At 37.0% G+C, this 25,591-nt stretch overlaps 2 protein-coding genes across 11 annotated transcripts in view; both read right to left on the bottom strand.

The window, feature by feature from the left end:
• The window catches only part of PHTF1 (putative homeodomain transcription factor 1), a 46,346-nt gene extending 43,356 nt beyond the window's left edge, over nucleotides 1-2,990 (bottom strand). For 3 of the 9 annotated variants that reach the window (XM_074263100.1, XM_074263099.1, XM_074263096.1), the window contains exons 1-2: nucleotides 2,102-2,440; nucleotides 1,366-1,422 (exon numbers count right to left, since the gene is read on the bottom strand). In XM_074263100.1, coding sequence (XP_074119201.1) covers nucleotides 1,366-1,422; nucleotides 2,102-2,146 — 102 coding nt within the window. In that variant the 5' untranslated portion in view covers nucleotides 2,147-2,440. The other 6 variants (XM_074263098.1, XM_074263094.1, XM_074263097.1 and 3 more) reach the window with 6 other exon arrangements.
• Nucleotides 2,991-4,882: 1,892 nt separating this feature from the next.
• RSBN1 (round spermatid basic protein 1) overlaps nucleotides 4,883-25,591 on the bottom strand; it is a 50,919-nt gene continuing 30,210 nt past the window's right edge. The window contains exons 3-8 of one of the 2 annotated variants that reach the window (XM_074263092.1): nucleotides 14,951-15,088; nucleotides 14,500-14,642; nucleotides 13,174-13,341; nucleotides 12,228-12,336; nucleotides 9,546-9,818; nucleotides 4,883-8,937 (exon numbers count right to left, since the gene is read on the bottom strand). In XM_074263092.1, coding sequence (XP_074119193.1) covers nucleotides 8,920-8,937; nucleotides 9,546-9,818; nucleotides 12,228-12,336; nucleotides 13,174-13,341; nucleotides 14,500-14,642; nucleotides 14,951-15,088 — 849 coding nt within the window. In that variant the 3' untranslated portion in view covers nucleotides 4,883-8,919. Of the gene's footprint in view, nucleotides 9,819-12,227; nucleotides 12,337-13,173; nucleotides 13,342-14,499; nucleotides 14,643-14,950; nucleotides 15,089-25,591 lie in introns of both variants that reach the window. The other variant, XM_074263091.1, reaches the window with a different exon arrangement.

Raw genomic sequence — 25,591 nt, forward strand, 5'->3', positions numbered from 1 at the left:
GGGGAGGAGGGGAAAAGTTGGAACAAAAGGTTTTGCAATTGTCAATGCTGAAAAATTACCCATGCATGTATCTTGTAAATAAAAAGCTACCAAAAAAAAAAAAGAAAGGAAGAAGGGAGGAGGAGGGAGGGAGGGACGGGAGGGAGGGAGGGAGGGAGGGAGGGAGGGAGGGAGGGAGGGAGGGAGGAGGGAGGGAGGGAGGGAGGGAGGGAGGGAGGGAGGAGGGAGGAGGGAGGGAAGGGAGGGAGGAGGAGAGGGAGAGGAAGGGAGGAAGGAAGGAAGGAAGGAAGGAAGGAGAAGAAGGAAGGAAGAAGGAAGGAAGAAGAAGGAAGAGGAAGGAAGGAAGGAAGGAAGGAAGGAAGGAAGGAAGGAAGGAAGGAAGGAAGGAAGGAAGGAAGGAAGGAAGGAAGGAAGGAAGGAAGGAAGGAAGGAAGGAAGGAAGGAAGGAAGGAGAAGGAAGGAAGGAAGGAAGGAAGGAAGGAAGGAAGGAAGGAAGGAAGGAAGGAAGGAAGGAGGAAGGAAGGAAGGAAGGAAGGAAGGAAGGAAGGAAGGAAGGAAGGAAGGAAGGAAGGAAGGAAGGAAATCAGCTAGTAATCAAATTTACCCTGTACATAAAGAGTACCAGAAAACAGTACTGATGTGCTACTAATAGTGGTGAAGTAATTCAGTGGAAGGAATGTGGGCCTGGAATCAGTTCAAATATGGCCTCCAACACTAACTAGTTCTGGGGCTCTGGGCAAGTCTATATAACCCTGCTTGCCTCAGATTCCTCATCTGTAAAATAAGCTGGAGAAGGAAATGGCAAACCACTTCAGGGCCTTTGCCAAGAAATCCCCATATGGGGTCATCAAGAGTCAAACATGATAGAAGTGACACAACAACAACAAAAGTATTCGATATGACTAGAAAGGCTAGAACTAGATTTATCAGGTTTTAAACTGCTGGGGGAGAAAAGTATTTTATGATAGAAGCAATAGGGAGCCACTCAAAGTTTTTAAGCAGGAAGGTAATTCTATTAACACTAATCTTATAGAAAAATTCTTTTAGAGCCATGGAATCTAGATTGAAGAGGGAAGACAATGAGAACAGGAAGCTCAATTAGGTTGCTACTACAATACTCCAGGACAGACAGTAACAGTGGTAGCATTATCAGCAAGAGGGGTTGGGGGGGAGAGCAGATTTCCACTGTTACAGAGTTAGAACCTATGACTTGGGAGGCCAGCAGTCCAAAATTCTGGAGAAGGGGAGTTTAAAGGGGAAGAAAGTGCATTCATTTTTTAACACCATGAATCTGAGATTCCAATTGGACACCCCACATTAAGCATTAGAAAACTAAACTATGGCTAGAGGTAGGCTCAAGCTTACCTTTATCTGGGTCTGTTCAATAGATTTTTCCCATATCTGCTGATCATATGCTCCAATCTGTAATAGATAACAGGTTGTTCAAATGACCTATAGTAAAATAATTAAATTTAAACCAAATCCTAAAAAAGTTATGAAAACTAGTGAAATAGTTATTTTTAAAAATCTCCTAGAAAATAACTATGCCTCCTTGGATTATAGAGAACCATTATGCCCTAGGATCATATTCTTCACACTGCCCTCATGACTATTTTTTAAAGGAAGGCTCAGACTGTATACATATTGAGCCAATTTGATTAGATATTCCAATTTCTTAAGAAAATGCCCAATCAGGAGCTGGAGGAAGCAACAGGTAAGGGCTTGTTATAAAGAGACGGACTGTAATACAGCACAGGAGGAAGAGGAAAGCCGTTGTGAGAAAAGAACTGAGATTTCCACGAGGTGGCTTGGATTGGGGCAGTGACTGGGCAGAGGATGAATCCTCGAGTGCAGCCGTCAGGGCCGAAGAAGATAACGGCTTCTCCAGGAGCCGGCCCAGGATCCGGATATCCCTGCAGGGATGGGAGTCGGCCCCTCCTAAGGGCGTGCGGGGGCAGGGAGGGTGAGTAGAGCCGGCTCGGCTGCGGGGGGCAAGGGACGTAACCAGGAGGCCGGGGGTGCTAGGAGAGGCGCAGTCAGCGGAGGCCCCGCCCGAGCCGCAGGCGCCCCTCCCCCCGGGGTGGGGGAGGGGCGCGCTCACCTTCTTCTGGTACCACGATATGGCATCTCTCTCATTTGCGTCCATCTGTGTGTCTCCAGAGAATGGGATTTCACGGAGAGCTAGGGAAAACGCGTGAGCGGGGACGGGCGGTTGCCGGGCTCGGGCTCGGCCTCGGAGGCCGCCTCTCCCTCCCCGGGCCTTTCCCGGGGCCTTGGTGTGAGGCGGCGGCCGCGGCGGCGGCGGCAGCAGCGACGGCGGCGGCGGCGGCAGCGACGCGCGGGGATGCCCCGGGGGAGGTGGGGGACGAGGGCCGGCTGCCGGGGCTCACCGTCTCCCCGGACCGCCTCGCCTCACCCCCACCCTCTCCGACAGTAGCGCTCTCACCTGGTGCCGGTTGCCCCTCAGTTCGGCGGCCGGGACCGCTTTTTTCAGTGGTCCCGGCCCGGCCGCAGGGCCCGCAGGCCACATCTTCCCCCAGAGGAGGAGACACCCGCGGGGGCGGTTACCATGGAGACCGCGCCACCCGCGCCGCCCTGCCGCCAGCCGGCCAGCCACGGCGGCCGCGCCGTGCGTGCTTCCGCCAGCAGCCGCCATTCTGCGTGCTCGCGGGGAGGGGCTGAAGAGTCCGGGGGGATAAAAGGGGGAGATTGGGGGGCACTGGGAAACCGAGGGTTGCCCCGGAGGCCAAGGGGCAGAGGCCCGGAAAGCGGAGCGGACGCTTGCTCCCTGGGCACAGGTGCTCGGCTCCGGGCCTCCAGCCTTCCCTAGCGCTTCCGGAGTGGGGAGCCAGCCCTGACCCTTGACGGTCAGAGGCCTCCGGCCCCTCCCCAGAGATGTCAGGAAATGCTTGCGATAAGGAGAACTTCCACACACTCTTGTAGTGAAATCCCTTTCTCCCCCCTCCCACACAAAGTTAAGGGACTTAAAAAAAAATCAGATTTAATACGTGGAGCCACGTATAGAACTCCCGCTTTAGAATTTAATTGGGAAGGGAGGAAAAACATCATGCCTGACTTCTTTAGGTCCCTTGGGGCCGAACCCTCTAACCCCCTCCACTTAGGGTTCCTCCACTCCACCCCACCCCGCGCTGGCTGGCAACCGAAGGACAAATAAATGAGTCGATTTAATTCCATTAATTCCGAGACCTGGAATTAATCATCTGTCGATGCAAAAATTGATCAGGGTGGTAGCTTTCAAAACCATCCCGTTATTTTATTTTTTTCCCCCTATTATATGTGCCTAGAATAGCCGAATTAATTTATCAGTTAATCTGAGCCAGGCCTAGCGGCTAAACCTCAGGTTTAGGAGGAGCACAACTGCTATAGCAATTTTGTCATTCAGTTCTGAAAAAGAAAATCCCATTATTTTGAATAACCAAAGATTCAGTCCCAATACCTGGTCATTTTAAATTTTAATGTTTAACTTTTAATTTTGAAGAAATTTGGTGTGTGTTTTCATTATGAATTCAGCTTAATTTTTAAAAAATATTAACTGTGTGCAGTCTGGCAGAACTCAGAAAGAGATGAATTAAAGTCCCAATTCTGACAAATATTGAGGCAGTATAGGCAAGTAGTTTAATACTACTGTGGGAAACTAAGAGCAGGTTGCAGAGAAGGCAACCTGCAATGTTAGTTTCTTCACCCAGGAATTTTCCTCTCTCCATAAAGCCACAGATCCAGTACCTTCTCCTGCTCACATAGAAGGCATTCCTGCCAAGTCCTGGTTATAAAAATAGGAAAAATCAAACTTTCTCCTCTCAAGAGCCTTCCATTCTATTCAGTGACAAATCAGAAAAGCAGCAAGCATAACCAAATACATGTAACCAAATTAAATTTTTCTCCTGGAAAATTATCTTGCTGGTGAAATGCAACTAGTTGACATATAGGAATTTTCAGATACCTTGACGGCTTCTCTTGTACTCGAGAACAGCTGTTTGTCTCCAAGTTGTTTTCCACGAGGACCAAGATGTCACGAAGGTGACACCATCACATGCAAGTGATTGGATTTGAGGGAGGGCTGGGCAAGGTCAACCAGCCCCACTTTCTCCTGCACAACTGTCTGGATTCAGTGGACAGATACAGATCAGGTCTATTGGTTATGGCCCTGGATGTAGTAGACCACCTGGCCATTTTAAGCTTAGGTATTTAAGCAGGACTCAGTTTGATTGAAGCAAAGACCTTAATCAGTGATTAAGGCTGGGGAAGAAATGAGGCAGAGAACAGGCTCTTTTACCTGGTCAAAATCTCTCAGTATTGCTATTTTCATTTATTTTGAATGAATCAGGATCCAAACAGTAATGAAGTGGGGCTTGACCTGGAACTAGCCTGTGTAATTTGGGTTTAAGACATGGTCCTAGCCCATAAACCCCAAGATATGTTGCCAGATTTCATTTAATCAAAATTTATACTCCTTTGGGCCGAGTACCAGCAGGTAAAAGTATGATATCCCTATACAGAGCGAAGGGAAGAGAAGGAAGAGAAGAAACTGTGTGGTCATTTCTAGTTGGGTCCCCAGTTGGCCCAAACTCCTTTTCAGAGGTTTGTATTTTTTTGTTAGTTTTTTGCTGAAACAATTGGAGTTAAATGACTTGCCCAGGGTCACACAGCTAGGAAGTGTTAAGTATTTGAGGTCAAATTTGAATTCAGGTCCTCCTGACATCAGAGTTGGTGCTTTATCCACTTCATCATCTAGCTTCCCCATGAAGTTTGTATTTTCAGTAACTCCAGAGTAAACCCCAAAGGGATTTCAACTATAAGGAGGTACTACATTTCCAAGATTCATATTCATTTGAATTTATCCAATTTATAGCATGAATGAGACTTTATTAAAGGACAAATCAGACTTTGTTTATTAAAAAAATACTTTACAGGAAAAAAACCTCTATGCATTCCATTGTACTATTTTACAAAGAAATAGCTTAAACGATTTAACACGCTTAGACAGTCAGCTACAAAAAGAAATGCACTGTTAAAGGATTATTATTCACATAGATTTAGGTTTAGACTATTCATTAAAAACCTCTTTAAAACACTTTTTAATGTCAATAAACATACTAAGGCCGTACAATGCAAACAGTCCTCCAGGCAAATTATAATTTCATCTATATGCAAAGACCTCAGATAAATTAAAGCCACAGAAAAAAAAAAATCTTAGCTGCCGATCAAAATGGAGTTTTAGTCACAGAAAACACTATTACACGAAACTTTACAACATGTGATAGAAGTAGTACTAAAGTATTTCTTTAGAGAGAATTGAAAAGTGCTATATTAAGAGGAGGTATTCTCCTCAATTACATGCACAAGTGGATCCTAAAAAGTTTATGAACAATATGGAAGGCCATAATATTTATGGAGAGATACTTGCTCTTAAAGCAATGTAAATTTTAATCTGCAACATGAACTTTCAGAATAATAAAAGGTCCTATTGGTGCTGAAGAAAAACATTTACCTTATGCCTTTCTTCTACCTACTATAGGACCGTTATGGCTGCAATCTGTGTTTATAAAAATAAAATTCAGCACAAATATGAACTTGAAACTAGTGGTATGTGCCAGTGAAGGTTAATTTTTTTTTTATTTAAAAAAAAAATCCTTGTGGCATTAACAAAACAACTTATTGGAGACATGGACTAGATTTTTCTATAGGTGAGAATGCAAACAGACCTTTCAGTGGCCAAATGTGGAAGAAAATTTAAAGCCCACTGTTGTTATTGTCAAGAATGCATTCACCAATATGTGTTTGCAGAGTTTTGGGTCCTGTCCTAACACATGGTAGCCTGTAAGTTATAAAACATTCTATTTTAAAAGGAAAGAAAATCCAGAAGGATAGAAAAGGACTTAATAAGCAACATTTTCTCCAACCACTACTAAATTTGGATTGTAAACTTAACAATAGTGATTAAAATTCTTTACTAAAATAAAATATATTCCCAAAGATAAAGTAGGGCTAGTTTTTCTTATGTGCAATATTTTTTAGATGATATTACTCTGTTTCTAATTGTAGGAAGACCATTTTTTGATTAAGTAAAACAAATTCAGGGGCATTTGAACTGAGTTAAGTATTTAGATAAGCACCCTCAAATTCACAGTTAACTTAAAAATGGGTGTCTATTGATTATTTGGGACACCTCCTTCCATACAAAACACTCTCTTCTCACACACCCATACATACACACCTACACCTCCATAATGATAATCCATAGAACTTCTACACTTGAATAATCACTAAATATCCTTTTTTTAAAAAATTGTAAATAGTAATGGTCATGGAGAGATCATATACATGTAATCTTTCCCTTACATAAATTTACCCTTTAATTACATGAAGTTACACTTTAAAATATACTTGTGTAAGTTGCACTTTCACTCCTAGCGTATCACTTATGATTATAAAACTGGTGAGGATGGGGAAGAGAAGGTTGAATGCATGTGGTGTTTTGTTATTGTTGTTTTAATGGATACCACAGAGCCAACCATCACACTGGTCAAAGGGTGCCTTAAAGTCAGTAGGGTTAAGAATATTCATTTATTAGGCCCTTTATACAAGGACATTTCTGCCATCCCTCTGCTTCAAAAGAATTTTATATCTTATACCTATACTCTCTGCAAGAGATATAATCTCTAAAAGAGTTGGCACACTGGATTTATACAGAAGAGGAAGATCAGCTTAATTCCACTTAAAAGTTCAAAATTGCCATCACTATTTTACAAATCAAAGGACATGGAATTGGTCCATGCCTAAAACCACCAAAACCAAATAATTTAATTATTTAGAAAAGCTTCAATTGTTTATTTCACTAACCTAGGATACAGCTTTGAAAGCAGTATGAAACTCAAGCTTGCCTGCTTTTATATTCAGTCTTAAAAATCATGCTATTAAAATCTAATACTCACGTAGGACATTCAGGAGTTTCCAGATACATATTACAAGCTAATGGTTTTTCCCCCTTCCCATTCTACTGCAATTCTAAAATACAATGAATTTATTACTACATGATATAAAAGGTTTATACCTTTTTAAATGTTTATATTGGAGGTGAGGGTAAAATGTCTTAAACAATAAAAACGGAGTTTTGCTTTTGATTGTAAAGTCTTTGCAGATTTGCTGGTTCCTGAGTAAATATACACAGTGCTGGCTGTCAGGAGACAGTCTCCTTGTTTGTTAGCAATGACCAGCTTAGATGACAAATGGCATCTGCTGGATGGCAAGTAGGAGATGGGGGAGATGGGATCTTGGAAGACAAAAGTGAATGAAGAGGAATTGAAAAACAATATTCCTGTTAATAACCTTGCTCTTCATGATTTTTATAAATATCAAAACTGCACTGAAGCAAAATGTTGCCTGAGAAGAATTTTACTTTGTACAGCCTGGTAAAGCTCTATGAAATTCTTCTGGACAAAATTAAAAAAAAAAAAAAAAATTGATAAAAGCCAAAAAAACTCAGGGCAGATCTCTAAACTAGCCTTGATGAACTAGAATTTTTACCCTAGAATTTTTACCCAAGATTTAAAAACACCCCTGCATGAATCATATTACCTTTCATAAAAGCTTTCCACGCTAACACCTTATTTACACAGAATACTAAACATTCACCATCACTTCCAATTTGTAAATGGTTTAAATTGAAATGTTTCTCTATTTGTCTTCATTCTTTGTAACAAAGAATACATACATATACATATATATATATATAAGGAATAATACAGATTCTAACCTAATCACTGCAGTATTTTCTGATGGTTACTTTTCTATCAGTTTAAACAGTGACCCCTATACTGTGCTAATATGCATATAACTACACAACAATATTGCACAAAGTAATATTTATATAACAGATTTAACCTATTTCAGAAACTTTTAGAGAAAATTCATAATTGATATTTCAAAAGACACAGCTGAGTTTTCATGGTGACAGACATAATGAAGCTGCATCTTTTTTGCCTATGTTAACATAAAATTTCCAAATCTCACCTATTCCAGAAAGGAAAAGAACCAAACTCCAAATTGCACCATAACCGAGTAGATATGCCAAGTCTGGTCTTTAGGTGGGGGAGACTCTTTCTTCTAATAAACAAAGGCCTATTGGCATTATTAAGAACTAAGAGAAAGTGAGATGCACATCACATTAACATTCGCAAATAACAAAATGTTCAGACTACATAAACTAGATGAACTATGCCCGTTTTAATAATAAAAAATAAAAATAAAAGCATCCAGGCACTAGCATCAGGCTACCTGAAAACTCTAGGGTGAAAAGTCTAGTGCAACTATTCCTACCTGGGAAATAGCAACACAACAACAGTGAATAAACTCAGGTATGCACCAGTTACAATTGTGAATTTAAGTGCATTAGTAATACTAGATTTTTATCATGAAGAGATTGAAGCCAGCTGACAAGTTAAGCAGAGTCTTACCCAAAGTTGATGCTCAAAAATATGGCAGCCTCATCAGCAGAATGGAGAGCAGTTTCTAATTCTGAGACTACTGACGAGTTTAGGAAGCAAAGTATCCACACGAAAGGCGGAGGTGTTGGGCAGAGCATCCCAGTTATCATATCAACTCTACATTTTTAACTAGAGCATCTTCTACAGTTGATCTTGAACTCTCGATTAATGAGCCAAAAATAATGACTAGGGACAACTTGTTTGTAGATTTACTGAAGTTCTCCTCTGGGCTTTCAAGAACAGATACAAAGAAGACATTGTGATCATTCAAAGTGCTGTGCTTTCTCTTTCACTAAGAAACTGGAGAGTCACCTAAACATCCACAGAAGTCACTTGTTCTTTGTAGTTGGAACTTAAATGCCACACTTGCCAGGAGACAGGATGCAGGAACACCATCCTACAGCCAATGCCATCTTTACTGCAGAAATTGTACCTGTGCAATAAAGGACACAGGCACTAAGCTACAGATCTTACTTTATAAAAGGAGCAAATATGGCAAGAGACAAGATGAAACAAGGGAGTGATCAATTTAGCAAATTAGAATCTGTAACTCCAGGGAGTTCCTATTTTGATTTGAAGAGCAACTGAACTGTTACCTCACACCTTAAACAGAAAGTAGCAGCAGACCCACTATTACATACTGTACTAACGGGATAAGATACAACTCTTAACTTTGCATAATCTGTGTAAAAAAGATATGCTTGACATTTTTGGAATGTCATTTCTCTTTATAGAATTATAGGCAAGATTTCTCCAATAAAACTTAACTTAAGCCAGTTATAAAACTATAACTTCACATCAAAATTTAAAAAAGTTAAAAAAATGTGTTTGAATATATACATATCACACAGGAGTGCTTGGATGGTCCTGTGGATCATGTGGTTGGTCAGATTCCAGGCCGGGTTCTAGCTTTATAGTTGGAAGGAGCTGAGCCCCCTGATCTTGCTGTACAAGTCCCGATGGAGTTGAGAAAGATGAAGAGGCAGTTGTCAAAAGCTGCATCTCTGCACTTGTTCCTTCAGACTCAGTTTTTATACTCACACACTGAGAGTTAGCTTCTGATTCTGAATTTCCAGTGATATCAAAATCTATGTTGGAATTACTTTCAGCATTCTGAGGGCCTTCCACAACAGGGTGGTACTGCTTAAGCCTTATATGCCAGGCTAAACTGCATACCGCAGACACGGTTTTAAACTGATGGATGACATTCCTTGGGATGAAGTAGATATCATTATCACACAACTGGATTCTAGCATAACGAATGCCTTCTCGCCTCATTTGGTTTAGTTTAGCTTCATCCACCCACTGAACACACTAAACAAAGGAAAGAGAAGTTATAATTTGGTGTTAATTAAAAAACAAAGCAAAACAAAAAACCCCACACATCTTTTAGTACGTTTTAAGGACTATAAACTTAAGCCTCTTTGTAGGTAGATCAGGAGACCAAAATGAAGAGGAGGGACTTATAAAACTCTTAATTAAACCAAAACTAATACTTTTACATGAAGGAGGGAATATCTTTTGAAAAATCTCCAATACCAACTCACATTGCCAACTTCATATAAGAAATAGACTTAATTGCACTTAGAAATACTCTCATTTAAGCCAATGTTAGGTACATTGCTATAGAAGTGATATTACCTAAAACAAGCTAAAAAAAGGGGTGATGACTTTATGCAAAGGGCTAGATGTATTCAAATTGCAAGAAATAGTTGCTTTATTACACACAGGGAAGAATGCTCAGTTCTTTACATCTGAGTCATGAGCTAAACATGATTCTTCCTACCTACAATCAACAAATGACACAATTCTTAGTCTGCTTTTGTGTTTTCTGCCAAAGATAATGATTTTTGACTGGAAAGAATTAACAACAATAACAAAAGGTTAAGAGAAAGCTTACCACAAGTAAGTAAAAAGATAATATGGTTGAGTCATCAAATCCAACTAAGTGACATTTGAGAAAATTACAAAAAGCTTAACACCAGTAACCCTTCAAATACTACAAAATAGAGGAGGGTTCCATAGATTCAAGAAGGAAAAATATAACCCCAAATCTTAAAGAAAAAAAGACTGAAATCTTTAACCAACAAGCCAACAAGCTTGACTTTGACTCATAGAAGAAATTTAAAATTCATTATGAAATAGAATCAGTGTAATCTAAAAAAAGAAACAGTGATCTAAAAATGCTAACAAACCAACAACAGTTCATATCAGATTTAATCTTATTTCTATTCTCAATAACACCCCCAGACTGGTAGATAAGCAGAATGCTATATCTTGGTTTTTACAAGATACTACACACACACACACACACACTTAAACATTTGGAAAAATGCAACTAAAAGGAGATTCTCCATGGTCTTCTCCGGGGATCTATGTCTGGCTCTACCAAGTTTAAGATTTTCATCAATAATGTGGATAAAAGTATAGATGGTTTACCAAACTTCATATGACACAAAGCCAGGAGATATAATATCAGATGACAGAATCAGGATACAAAAGAAGCAGCTAGCATATTAGGTCAAATATAGGAAGATGAAATTTAAGAGCTAAATGTAAAAAGGCTTATACTTTGGTTCAAAAAGTCAACTTCACAAGACAGATGGGAAAGAAAAGGATAAAAAGAAAAAGATAGAAATTCATCTAAAAACAAAAGCTAAGAAAAGGGAGTGTATTATGGACTGCAAATTCACTATGAATCACCCAGTATGATATATCAGCCAAAATATCTAGTGCATTAAATGAAGTGTCAGCTCTACTTTAGTCAAGACACACCTGAATACTGTGTTGTTCACTTTAGGAAGGGCTTTGAAAAGTGGAAAAACAACTGGAGGAAAGCAATCAGAAGTGCCAAGAGCCTCAATATCATGTGTATGAGAACTGAAGATGCTAGAGATCCAAATAAGTTTGGAAGTCTAAATCTCTTAGGGCATAAGCAGGAGATTATAGACAGATGTCTTCAAGTTATTTGTAGGACAGGTCTATGAATAGTGAATGGAATCTGCCAAATGACAGAGTTGGTTAGGTTCAATTCAAAAACAAGTTTCAAAAGACTCAGAACTATCTCAAAATAGACTGAGCTTCCACAAAGGACATTACAAGATGTCAGAGACCAGTGGACCAGGTATTTATAGCAAAGATTTAACCCAGGCATGAGATGAACTCCAGCCTCCAGAGGTCACTCTGAACTTAAGATTCTGTGATTAAACCATGTCAAGAATCCGGTCATTCAAATACAACATAAAAAATGAAGTAAAGATGAGCTCTCCCCCATTCTCTATTTCTGTCCAATTTCTACTCTGATCCCTGAATGACACCCCAGTTGCCCCCTTGTTATTCTTCCATGGTCTTTCAATATAAGTAATTCCTTTTCTCTGAAATGGCCTGACTTTACCATTCCCCAAAAAGTAGAAATTTATTTGGAGCCAGTACATACAGATTCTCAACACACTTGACTTTCCTGGGTTTCCATCAACTGTAGCCAGGGTTTTTATGGTTTTTGGTTTGCTTTTTGGGGGTGGGGGAAGAGAGACGGGATATTTAATTACCATTTTTAGCTTTCTCTTAAAGTATACCATATTCAGAAAGTTTATTTTCAATCATTCCTAACTAGTCTCTTTCCCTGTAAATTAGAAGAAATTGCTTCTTTGATTTTTCCTAATAGCTTTTAGAAATGGTTATTTCAATTAAAAAAATTAGTCAATAAAAAAGCAAATTCAGTACCTGTGACACTGGAGGTTCATGGAGGTCTAACTGAAGTCTCTGCACAACATCAGTAAAGTCCTCAGCATGAAAACAAATCACATCTTTGGTTATTCGAGGTTGGTTACTCCTAAATGGATAAGTAAACATGGAGAAGTATGTCACAAAAAGAATTTGGCAAGTCATTTCAACTATAACTATGGCTCCAAAAGAACAAGTATTCATTTGCTTCCTCTAAAACTTAAAAACAAAACAAACAAAACAAAAAACCTTAATGTGATTTGAATCCAGAGAAATTCAAAACAATCCAGATCAAAGCATTCTCTCTCTCCCTCCTCCTCTTCCTTCTATTTTCTCCTTTCTCTCTCTTTCCCTCTCCTTCTCCCTCCCTCTCTGTCTCTTTAACTTCTTTTTTCTTGAGGGTTTTTATTTTTATTAGGGTACGAGATCTTTGGGGTTTATCCCCAAAACTTGGCTTTTATGGAAATGCTTTGCATATCTTCACAAGTAGTTTCTTAATTGTTGGTGGGGATAAGGGAAAGTACCTAGAATTCTAAAATTAAAATATATATATATATATTTTGAATGTAACTGGGGAAAAAAATAAAAATAAAACGGAAAAACATCTCAGGCTTTTGTGTGCCATAATCATTTCAATTCAATATGTACTCATCAAGAAGCTACAAACAAGATACTATGCTCCAGAACTCTCAAGATAGAAAAGGAAAACATGCCCAACCCCACCACCAGCATCCTTAATAATGGGAACACTAAATCTCATTTAGTCTTTAGGGGGAAAAAAAAATTCCTGGTAAAACAAAATATTGAAATAAGAAAATACAAAAATGTATACACAACAGAAATTGAGGTATCCTTCAGTGACTATATACCAACCATTCTGAATTTGAGACTCCCCCTTTTCTAAAGGGAATAACCCAAACAATTGGAGCTGCACGCTATGACTTACCATTCACTAAACTGTACAGCTTTCAAAACCCCCACAGCAGCCGTACTCTGCCAGTCAAACCCCTGACCCACATGATCAGCATGGGCTCTCGTTCTATCTTCAAAGAGAACCTCTCTGGGCTCACTGGTCCGAGGCAGGTACTGGAGGTTTTTAATTTCATTCATTGATCTACAATTAATTTGATTGTGGAGCAACAGGGAGGCAAGAGAAGAGAGAAACAACATTTTATCAATAGTGACTACTCATATCTAATGTATTATTCTACAAAGCACTTTCCTCACAGCAACCTTCTAAAATTGGTATTATAGGTATTTCATTCCCATTTTACAGAAGAAGAAATTAAGACTCAGGAAGTTTGAGATTAAGACTTGTCCACAATTATATTCAGTATGTATCTGAATTTGAATGCAGATCAAATTCAAAATCCAGTGTTAATTTCACTGGACCATTCTCTGGACATTGAAACCTTCTGCAATCCTAACAAGCAGCTTCTAACAACCATTAAAATATCTGTTAAAATAAATTTTAAAAAATTTACAGAGGATTTTAGGTTTTGTAGGGAGCTTTCCTTGTAATAACTTCAAAGGGTTACTAGCATTAAATATTAGGTCTGCTTTTGTATATAGGAAAATAGAGGCTCCAAGATACTAAGTAATTATTCATGGTTGTAAACCTAATTAAGTCACTCAGTCAGCATTTAAGTACCTACTATGAGTCGAGCACTATGCTAGATGCTGGAGCTAGAAAAAAAGGCAAAAGACAGACTTGGCTGTAAAAGAGCTCAGAATCTAAAGTATTTATTGTATTTAAATGTTCACAATTTTGACTCCCTCCTATCCTCATTCTTAATATCTCAGAATGTTCCACTACTTTCATGACTCCAAAGACCATACTTCCGGAGAGCAGCTAGCACACTACAGAAAACATGCAAAGTAAGGCTAAAAGCTATCTGGTACATTCATCAAAAAGAAAATTTGGGGAAAAAAAATTCACTCAAATGCTTTTAATTTTTCCATCATAACTATCAATTTAATCTTAAGTGTATTTATATTTATGAACTGATCTGGTTAATTCAAATGTTTCAGTTAATTAAAGGCTATTATATACAGAACAACCAGATTATCAAATGTGGATCAAGATCACATACTATTACAAGAGTTGGTTTGTCACAAGCCATTCTGCATTAAGTGATACAGTTAGATCCTATCTCATAATACCATACTGCACAGGCTCACTTGGAAAAAGTAATAATAATCCTTAGAAACCATAAACAGGAAAAAGCATAATTACATTTTTGCATTTTTGGAAGGGGAACAAAATGTTTACCGGCGTCTTTTGAAGGGTGACTTTGGCATATCTGCTGTAGGGATCATCTGTTCTCCAGGTCTCACCCACATTATGGGGCCATCATCACTCTGAGACCTACACTGGAGTCGGAGACTGGAGAGTGTGCCCCAGGGCAAAGTCATCTAAAAATAAGATAAGTCAATACAGAGATTTAAAATAAAAAAAGATTTACAATTTAATAAAAAGCAAAGTGTTATAAGAAATACTGTGTCATTCAGTGGATCTAAGAAAATAATTTTATTTGAAAATTCAATGCCAATATCTTTTCAGGATATTTATAGGTCAATCATATAGATGTTTGGGTTTTTTAGTCAAATTGAATTGCCTTAGGGGATTGTGTGTGTGTGTGTGTGTGTGTGTGTGTGTGTGTGTGTGTTTGTTTCAAATAGGTAATCTAAACTAAAAATTAACAATCTGGATTAACACTCACTTTCAGAAATGGTGATTCTTCTAACATATCAAGGAATTCTGGGAAATAATCACCAACTTCTTCATCTACTGCTCCAACAAGACTTATCTGCCTCATAGGACCTGCGCGGTAGGTTCCACAGCAGTATGTCCTGTTGACCTGAGATTAAGCAGAGGGAAAAAAAAATAAGGACTAAAGCACATTATTCTGCAATAGAAGGAGCAGGGTATCATTTCCAAATTTGCTATTTCTTCTACATGCTAAACAGTCACTTGTCAGCACCTTGGATAAAGAAGGCAATAGTTATAAAAACATTTCTACCCAACTACCACAAGTGGCAAATAATATATACAAGTAAGGCCCAATTAAATCAATGCCCAATCAACTACAAGTCTATTTCATCTTATTAACTAAGCTAGCACACTAAAGATTGGCTATATGGCACATATAAAGCTTGCAATATGTGACGAATCAAAAAAATTTAATATCAAACTAGTATCAATATTTCAAAATACTTCAGATTGCCACCCACCCAAAACAATCTTTGAAGTCGATATAAAGGCATTTTAACATACAAAGATAAAAGAAGGATTCATCTAACAATAAAATTAGCAGGGATATATAAATTATATACATAGCATATACATGCTTCCTTAAGCAGTTTTCTTAACCATTCTTTTATAAAGAAATAACTATTTTTCTTGTTGAACCGATCAAATAGTAAATATTTAAAGATTTTCAACAAATTAGTTATAAATCTGATCTTTTCCTACTTCAAATCAAATCTTGTAGTCTCTAGGGAAGATGATCTCCACAACTAAGGTCCTTGTCTAGGTTGGAGCATCACTACAGATCTAAATCCTCTGTTCTTCAGGGCTCTTTAAAAAGTGGTGCCTAGAAAGGTGTCACCTTCTCTGGCTACATGGTGTTTTCCATTTCTGTGCTCCTAGAGGGTTGGTGGGAATATGAATTTAGTCTCCTTAGGGAGTTAAGTTTTCTTGAAGTCTTATACTTCTTTAGTTTCCTCCCCCTCCCTCAAATAATATATAGCAAAATGCTATAAAAAGTACTCAAACAAATTTTTAAAATTTGGCATTACACTAACATTATTCTTTAACCTCATGGTTATCAAACTATTTTAAAAATTCAGTGGAACTTTATAGTAAAATATTTATATCTTTTAAAAATGTCAACTATACCAAATGAGTTTGATTTTTTATTTCTCAATTAAGCAAAAGTCCAAAACTACCAACAAAACAATTTACTCACAGAGGAGGAAAAAGTTATAATGGGTAATTGTTCGTTATCACATTATTTTATAACCACAAGATATCAGAAGAAAGCAAGAAAGATCTTACGTATACATTTGGTGGCCTCCTCAATGACAAAATTGAGGGAGGATGGAAAAGAGTCATAGAATAGATAACCAGACTTTAATCTACAGATTAATATTCAGATTAATGAGGTCACAGATCTATTTAAGTTGTTTCATAATAACTTTAATTTTCCCCTTTATTTACATTAACCAGTATTTTTGTACATGGGATTATTGTAGTTCATCACATTGTTTTTAAATTTATAAATCTGCCAACATCTTTGCTATTATACAAAAAATCACAAAACTATTACTTAAGATTTGGTTACACACATATTGTTTTGTCAAGATCACTAGAAATAAACCCAAATTGGAGATTGCTACAGTTAGATCCATGGCTTTTGATTTGTTTTGTTTTGTTTTGTTTTTATAACTAGATTTGGTATACTAAATTCAAAGAAAATTTGTTTCATCAGTCTTGGCTTAGTATGACCTTTATTTTGTCTTCCTTTCTTTAATTATACCTAATGGACACTAACTGATCCAGATCAACATGATGACAACTTTTAGTTATACAATCTAATAATTTCTGAATGGGATGAAGACACATTACAAGAAATTGAAAAAATAAAACAAAACAAAAAAACTCCAGAAAATAGTGATCTTTTTGCCATGCTTGTCTATCATCATCAATTACCATGTTTTTTCTTTGAAACAAACTTGGACAGCTTCCTGATCCTTGGGGTTCTAAAATAGAACTTAAGAACTGTTGTAGTCATTTTCTGGCTGCTCTTATTTTGTTTGCTTATTTCTTCATAAGTTTTCCCAAGGGTGGGAAGCAAGTCTTATGTGTCAGGCATAGAGGAATGTATGAGTTCAAAACTTCAGAGTTCTTAAGATTTTTATTGACAATGCAGTTTCAGACAAATCATTTCTCTATCCCTCAGTAAAACAGATAAAACTGACCCAACTTGGCAGGTGCAAAACAGATCTGCAATTGTTCCTATCACCTTCACAAGATAAGTTGGGCAGAAGTTTTTTCATCCTAACAGCAGGATGCAAGAAAACAATAATTTCACTTGAAATCATTATCTACACTTTCTCTAATTTTAACAAAGTTAAATAGATAAGATCATGATATGTACAAAATGCTATGGGGATAGAGGAAACAGCTCCCAAATTTTAAACTAAATCTGACACATTTAATGATATATACAATCATCATGCAGTAATTTGGGATAGGAGTAATAGTCTTTATTATATCCCAAAGCAAATTTTTCATTTCTATTAAAATTAAATAATTCTTAAATTTTTATTATCTGCAACTTGCCTCAAGCCATACTTCAATGATTAGATTCTCAAAGGTGATATGGGTTCTACCATAATGAAAAGACTTTAAGTATGACCTTGGTGAAACTCTATTTGCTACACAAGGACCCATCTAGTTAAATAATAAAAAGGGGCTCACAATCAGTAAACTGATCAAAAGCTCAGCTGGATCACAGGAATCTATAAAACAAACATGCAAAATAGATCAGTGGCACGAGGGCAGAAAAGGGGGTAGGTAACTATATATTACTTAGATAATTCCCTAAATAAAACAGTTTATAATTTTAGATTACCTAGGACATTAGCTTACATGTCAAGATAAAGAAACTGGAAGATAAAAGGAAGCTAAATGGAAAGATGGACTATATATTCTCAATTGAGAGTTAACTAAAGGAACTGGAGAGGTATGCTTTATTTATTGTATCTTTGTATTACAAGTAACAATTTCATAGGACATTTAGTTATCACTTATTCAAGGAAGGTAACTGAAGCTTATAAACAAACATCCTGCTGCAGAGGATGTGTTAGAAAAATTCTATAGATAATTATAACACCTCATCACTCTTTCCCAAATGAGTTCTCTAATATTCCCATAACATCCTCCAAATTAAAATAAATGCATACTTTGAAAAGTAGTAAATTACAAAGGTGGAATAAAGGTGATTATGCCAAAAAATGTAGAAAGTTTAATTTATGTTTAAGAAATAAAAACAAAATTTCTATATTTACTCAGAATCCTTACACCTTTATGTCATGAAAAAAAAATTACTTCAAATAGAAAATCAGGAGCCAATGGATAAACCCAAATATCACAAAAGATAGCCTTTATTATTTACTCTTGTGAAAGATGTAATAAAATGAGACATACAAATATCTTTGAACCATTTGCTAACAGAAAAAGGTCAAAAAATCAACATAAAATTTGAAGGATGAAAATGAAATAGAATAACTATTAAGACCTTCACAAGACTGAGATAGCAGCCAATGTTAACATTTATTTGTAACACATAAAGAGGAAGATGGAAAAAAATAAAAAAACAAAAAACAAAACCACTTTATCCACAGCATCGCCTCAAAACAAGAAATAGCTTAAGGCAAAAACACACTGAAAACTTAGCATGAAATTCAACCAAGTCTTATCATTCAAAGAACAGTCACAGCTGCACCTAGGAAGGCAAAAACCAAAAATGTATAATTAATAATTTGTTTTCCTCATCAATGACACTGGAGCCACAAATTTTTGGAACTTAAAAACAGCACCTAATGTACTACATGTGAATAAAATAAAGAAATGATACTTAAAAAGAGAAACCAGATAGATACAGAATGAGAGATGTGCTAGACGCTCTTTAAGGGATTCGATTATTATTTTACAAAATCATAGGAAAATGGTATCAAAAAGACAAGAGGGAAATGACACACAATAACAAAACAAAGCAAAAAAAAACCCCAAAATAGGGCACATCAACAATAAACTATGTCTACTTTCTCATCTCAATCAAAACTGTATGTCTTCTGTTCAGATAACTTGAAGGTATTGGGTCTAAGCCCAACTTTTACCTCACCACTCTCAAACAGCAAGAAATCAGCCAAAGAAAATAAAAAGATTAATAAAAGGAAGAGACACCGAAAAGAACAGGAAAGAGGGGCCCACATTAACTACATCTCATCACTCTTTCCCAATTGAGTACTCTAATATTCCCATTTCACAAGCTATACAGTGAAGACAGAAACAAAAGGTTAGAAAAAGCACAACAGGTGTGATGGATCCCCACCAAGAGCCTCCCAATCTGTGTCACTATTTTTCAAACACCCCTACCTTGTCAATAATTCAACAAGTTTCCTCCATTTCTTAGCAAATCGAAGTTTGTTAGCCCAAAGTCAATGATTTGGGCAAGAGAGCAATATTATGAAAGGGGGCAAAAGTACAGAAATTGCTCCAAGGACATCTATAAAAGGCACTTATAAGGTAAAAATAAAATGGCTTGCATTCAACAATACCATTTTATAATACTGAATATTAATAATTATATGTATATTATTGTATAATATATAAATATTATAATACTGAATATTAATATCTCAAAGAGGGGAAAATGACTTTTAAAAGAATCAATAATTTCCAAGCATCTGTGCTAACCAGGATGCTTGTTACAAGTTAAAGTCACTCAAAAAAAAAAGGTCTAGTGGGTGAGAGGAAGAAAGAAATCACATGAACTTCTCTCATATTTACACTGAGAAAGAGAAAAAAAATTTAAAACATCAAAGATGGCAAAAAAGAAGCTAGGAAGATGCCTGAGCTCTATTCATTTTCTCTTAGAAACAACTTGAAATCAAATTTCTGAACAGACTTTGGAGTAACAAAACCTACAAAGAGACAGAATGAAACAATTTTCCAGCTCAAGATAGGTTGGAAGACTTTAAGAAAGGTCAGATTTATTTGGATGAAAGGGGAACACAGTGTCCAGGGGCAAGTCAGTGGGAGGATCGTGGCCACAGCTCAGATCAGCAATTGGAAGCTCTCGTACCTGCTTCAACAAGCCAGTAGCATGGCAGACCAGTGGGACACCTTTCAGTCCTAAGGCAAAAAGGCAAAGTGCCAGCTCAGGGAATCCAGGCATGGCCACCAGTTTTGGATAACCCAGTGCTGAGAGCATGTCAAAATCAAAGCTCAAAGCTGCACAAGAAGTTGGGGACAGTGTTCCCAAACCACCAACTCAGAAGATGGCAAAATGCGTACATATGAAACCTCAAAGGGGGATATAAATTGGTCTGAACTCCAAAGAGTCTTCTTGGAGGAACTAAAAAAGGATTTTAAAAGTCAAAGAAAGGAGGTAGAAGAAAAATTGGAAAAAGAAATGAGAATTATGCAAGAGACAGCCATCAGGTTAGAACAGAAAGGAAAAAATTGACTTTAGAAAATACCTTTAAAAGAAGAATTAGCCAAATGGAAGCTAATGACTCTATAAGACATTAAGATTCAAACAAAGTAATAAGAATGAAAAAAAGAAAAAGAAAATATGAAATAACTCAATGAAAAAACAATCTACCTGGAAAATAGATCTAGGAAAGATAATTTAACAAATATTGGATTTCCTAAATGAGGTGATCAAAAAAAAAGTCTGGATGGCATCTTCTAAGAAATCATCAATGAAAACTGTCCTAATTACAACATAGCATTCTCACTCTTTTTGTTGTTGTTCACTTGCATTGTTTTCTTACTCATTTTCTTGCCTTTTTGATCTGATTTTTCTTATGCAGCAAGATAATTGTATAAATATGTTTACACATATTGGATTTAACATTTTAACATGTATAACCTATACTGGATTGCTTGCCATCTAGGGAAGGGAGTGGAGGGAAGGAGGGGAAAATTTGGAAAACAAAGGTCAATGTTGAAAAATTACCTGTCCATAGGTTTTGAAAATAAAGAATTCTTTCTAATCAAAAGAAAGAAAAACTGTCCTGATATCCTACAACAAAATAGTCATTGAAAGAATCCATTAATCATCTCTTGAAAGAGGTCCCGCAAGGAAAACTCCCAAGAAATATTGTACTTAAATTTCAGAATTATAAGGTCAAGGTGAAAATACTGCAAGCTGTCAGAAAGAAACAATTCAAGTATCAAGAAGCCACTGCTGGGCTTGTCCAGGACTTAGTAGCTTCCACTTTAAAAAGATTAGAGGGTCTGGAATATGATATTCTGAAGGGAAAGAAGCTTGGATTACAACCAAGAATCAACTACCTAGGAAAACTGAGCACAATCTTTCAAGAGAAGCATAAAAAGGTGAACAGGAAAGAAAAAAAATCAAAATAAAAGTACAATGAAGTTAACAGGGGATTGGGACAGTGGGTAAGGGGCTAAAAATACTGGTCTATTAGTAAAGTGGGGAAAATGGTGATATGGGTCTGAGCCAGGAGAAAAAGGATCCCTTCTCTATCCATATTCCCACTCAACTGCTAAGGCAATCCCTTGCTTAATTATGTTCCCAAGATTTTTAAATCTTGAAATTCTTAATAACAGAAACAAAACAAAACAAAACAAAACAAAACAAAACAAAACAAAACAAAACAAAACAAAACAAAACAAAACAAAAAACAGAAAAGGTTCAGCAAAACCCCAAACATTGCCTGGAAGTAAACATGCTGTCTCCTCTTCAGCAATAGAAAAGAAATACTTTCTCAAGTCTTCAGGTCTAGGCTTCTGATATCACCTTCTGAGCTTTCCAAACTGTGATGTGGCATTTGCACATACTGTTTTTCTTATTCTACTTACCCCACCTGCATTTGTCCCTTAACATTGTAGTAACATTCCATCATATTCTTGTCCTATGAGCATTTGGACCTGCTGCATAGGATTTGATGTCTTGGACCTCCTTGATATGTGCTTAACCCTGGATCTCTGAGTCAAAAGGGCAAGGACATTTTGATTATATTTTTAAGCATAATGCCCAATTGTTGGATGGATTCGCTGTTCTATCAATAGTATATTATAGTTTACCTTTACATGCTGATAAGTTGTGGATAAAAGCAAAAACTAGAGAGGTTTTGATGGGTAATATTTTACATTATTTATTTAAGGCAATCATTTATGTAGAGATTATTGATTTGTTCATATCTGATCATTAATGCCCTGGGAAATGCTTCTTGGTTTTATACATGTGTAATTTCCAAGACATCACAATTACTTGTTAGAGTATGTAGAGGCAGACAGGTGGCACACTTAGGACCTGTGTTCAAATCTAGTCTCGGACACACTAAGTATGTGATCTTGGACAAATCACTTCATCTGTTCAAGTTCTCCCAACTGTAAAATGGATATAATAGCACCCATCTCCCCAAACTGTTGTGATCAATGAGTTATTATATTTAAAGTTCTTAGCACAGTGCCTAGCACATGCACAGCCAAATACTTAAATACTTATTCCTTTTCTTCCTGCTAACAAGTAATTCTGATCATTTTATTTTGTGTCAGCAACAGCCATGCATATGTATCTCTAATAACACTGGGCTGACTCAAAATCAGCTAACCAGATGAAACCAGATTTAGTTGGTTTACACACACACACACAAAGCATACCTAGACACCAAAGTAGTAAGTCACTAGCAAAGAATCTACATCAATATATTTTAAAATTTTAAGAAGCTTTGACAAAATATCATTTATGTTGAAAACATTAAAATTAGGTGAATAAAAGAACTTTTCCTTAATATACTAAGCAATAGAATTAGCATTATTTGTCATAAGAATTCACAGTAGGCTTTTCCAAAAAGATCAGGGACAAAACCAGAATGTCTATTATCTGCTATTATTTAATATAATACTAGAAATATATTAAGAAAGGACATTGATGGAATAAGCAGAGGCAATAACAGCACCAACTCACCTCTAGCACATACATAATACAATCATATTTCTTAATTATTCCAGGAAATGAATGAAAAAAATTGATAACTAATAGTTTCATTATATATGATGGGATACAGAAATCAGTCTTTAGATAGGAGCACACATTTTACTGATTGATTATTGATTGAGTAGGAAAAACAAAGAGGAAGAACAGAATGTCTATTTAAAACTACAGAATGGATTAATTAGCTAGTATTGAGAGAGGAGATAAAGTTAAAATGAGTATGTATGATATAGTCTCTAGGTAAACAATGAAGGAACAATAACTTCCATAATCATTCTCAATAGGAAAAAGGGCTACAAAAAAATGCTAAGTGTGACAGGGAAGGATTGAAACAGGAGGAATGAAAGGGGGAGATCAATCCTGTAGAAGAAGGAGATCCTACTTCAAAGCACACATCAGGGGAGAGGTTTCATAATGGTTTACTCAGGAGAAAACCACCCTCTCTATATCTTGTGACCACAGAGAATGTGTCAGGGAGTAAACAGTAAAAAAAAAAAAAAAAAAAACTGGAAAGATTAGAAGAGGCTAGGTTGTATGTAAAGGACTTTAAATTTCATGGAATTTTATAATTGATGTTGGCAGTGAAAAGGAGCCTCTAGAGTTAACTGAGAGGGAGAAAGGTAACATGTTCAGATCTGAACATTCCAATTCTACTGCAAAGAGCATAATTCCATTGGGATGACCACATTATTGGAATGCCATATGTACGCTTGCCAAAAAGATTTTATAGGCTCACAAGATGGTCAGAAAAAGTGATACAAGGATCCTCTCAAAGTTTGTCTTGAGAACTTTAGAATGGATTGAATGACATGGGAGACCCTGGTCTGGCATGGTGTGCCCTTATTAGAGAAGGGGCTGCGCTCTGTGAGCGAAGTAGAATGGAGTGAGCTCCGAATAAATGTGAGATGCACAAAATTAGAGAAGCCCCCCAAAATGTTCATAGGGACTATTTGTGTCCGACCTGCCCCAGTCGGACACATGCTAACTTGACATAATGTCATTTTGGTTCTCTTCCAGAATGGAGACACAAACCAATGATAAGAGATGAACTGGAGAAGAGTGAGAATTGAAGCAGGAAGACAAACTAGAAAGTTGGTCTTTTGGTCTCTTACCTTAAGTTGACTTCACATATTTAAATAGAAGAACTACAAAAAAAGGATAGAAATGTCTGGAAGCTTGACTTCAGATAGGAAAGCGCATTCCAACATGAAGAGCTATTGTGGAGTTCTGGGTCACAAGACCAACAAGACATAGTATTAGTCAATTTTTGCAATCTTTACACTACTCAAATCTCTCCAAAAAAAGAATTATATGCAAACAATTTCAACTGTTTTCATAGTCCAGAACATCAATAATCTTAACAAAGTCAAAGACCAATGAATAGCAGAGAAGTTAATTCCTAACCCCAAATGTGCTCATTCTATAGCATCCAATAGCAGAACTAATCATAGTTATTAAAAACTACTCATGGACTTGCAACCAAACTCCACTCTCTCCACTTCTTCCGGGCGCCGCCAAAGAAAATCAAAAGGCAAAACTTTGTTCTAGCTAGAACTGCATCATTTTCTTTTTGAAAGTGCTCAGAGGGAACTGAAGTAGTACTCGAGAATAAACATTCACTAGTCTTACCTAAAAACAAAGGGCTCAGAATCCTTCTGGTGTTAATTCTGTTCCCCAAAAGGCATCTTGGGGCAGAGACTGAGGCCAGTGAAACATGAACTGAGCAGGTTGGCAGGAAGCTGAGATAACTGAAGTTCTATCCTCAAGAAAACTGCATCAAAGGGGAAGGGATCAGAAAATAAACTACAGGGGAATAAAAGGGTAAAGGACTGATCTTAGGGGGAGATAGTCATATTTTGTCATACCCACAGCAGGGAGCCAGTGACCAACCACAATTCCTTGTTTTTGCTATAGCAACCACCTACCTCAAGTAACACCTAACAGGTTATCAGTGTTCTAGGGAACAAGAGGCTTCTTCAGAAGGCTCAAGGAGCCATCTCTTACCTATAATATAGACATACAAATCTCTCCCACAAAACCATGTGGCACACTTTGCTATGTAAATACTAGGTAATAGTTTGGATTGCCCTCTGCCATTTCTAATATCTCTCTTTACTTTTCTCTTTGGAATATCTATTCTTTTATTCTAAGAAATAATTCATTTTCTTTAATAACCCCAAGAGTATACCTTTCCCCCTACCTTTCTGCTTATTTTTTTCTTCTACTAGAGTCTTCAGCTTAGTAGTAGCATACAACATACAGCTACCCAGGAACAGCACAATCCCTTTGGCTAGTGGAATAGTTCTCTCTCCCAAATTACTCTCCTGTGCCTGCCTAGTCATCAGAAGTTTCTGAATAAACAGTTTTGGCTCCTCTTCATACAGTACGTTACCCATTAGAAAAACTTGTTAATGCTTGATAAAAAATACAGTACTTTCCCTGTAGTGGATTTGGTGAAAATATCTAAATTAGAATTCTATTCTTCCTATCTGTGTGATAACTTCTTTGCGGAAGTTATCAACTGTCCTGGTCTTAATTTCCTTCTCTGTAAAGTAAAGGGACTTCTGAGGTTCCCTTTTTCCCTCTACATTCTACAATGACTTA

The sequence above is a fragment of the Sminthopsis crassicaudata genome, chromosome 4, assembly GCF_048593235.1.
Source record: "Sminthopsis crassicaudata isolate SCR6 chromosome 4, ASM4859323v1, whole genome shotgun sequence".
Classification (NCBI taxonomy): Eukaryota; Metazoa; Chordata; class Mammalia; order Dasyuromorphia; family Dasyuridae; genus Sminthopsis; species Sminthopsis crassicaudata.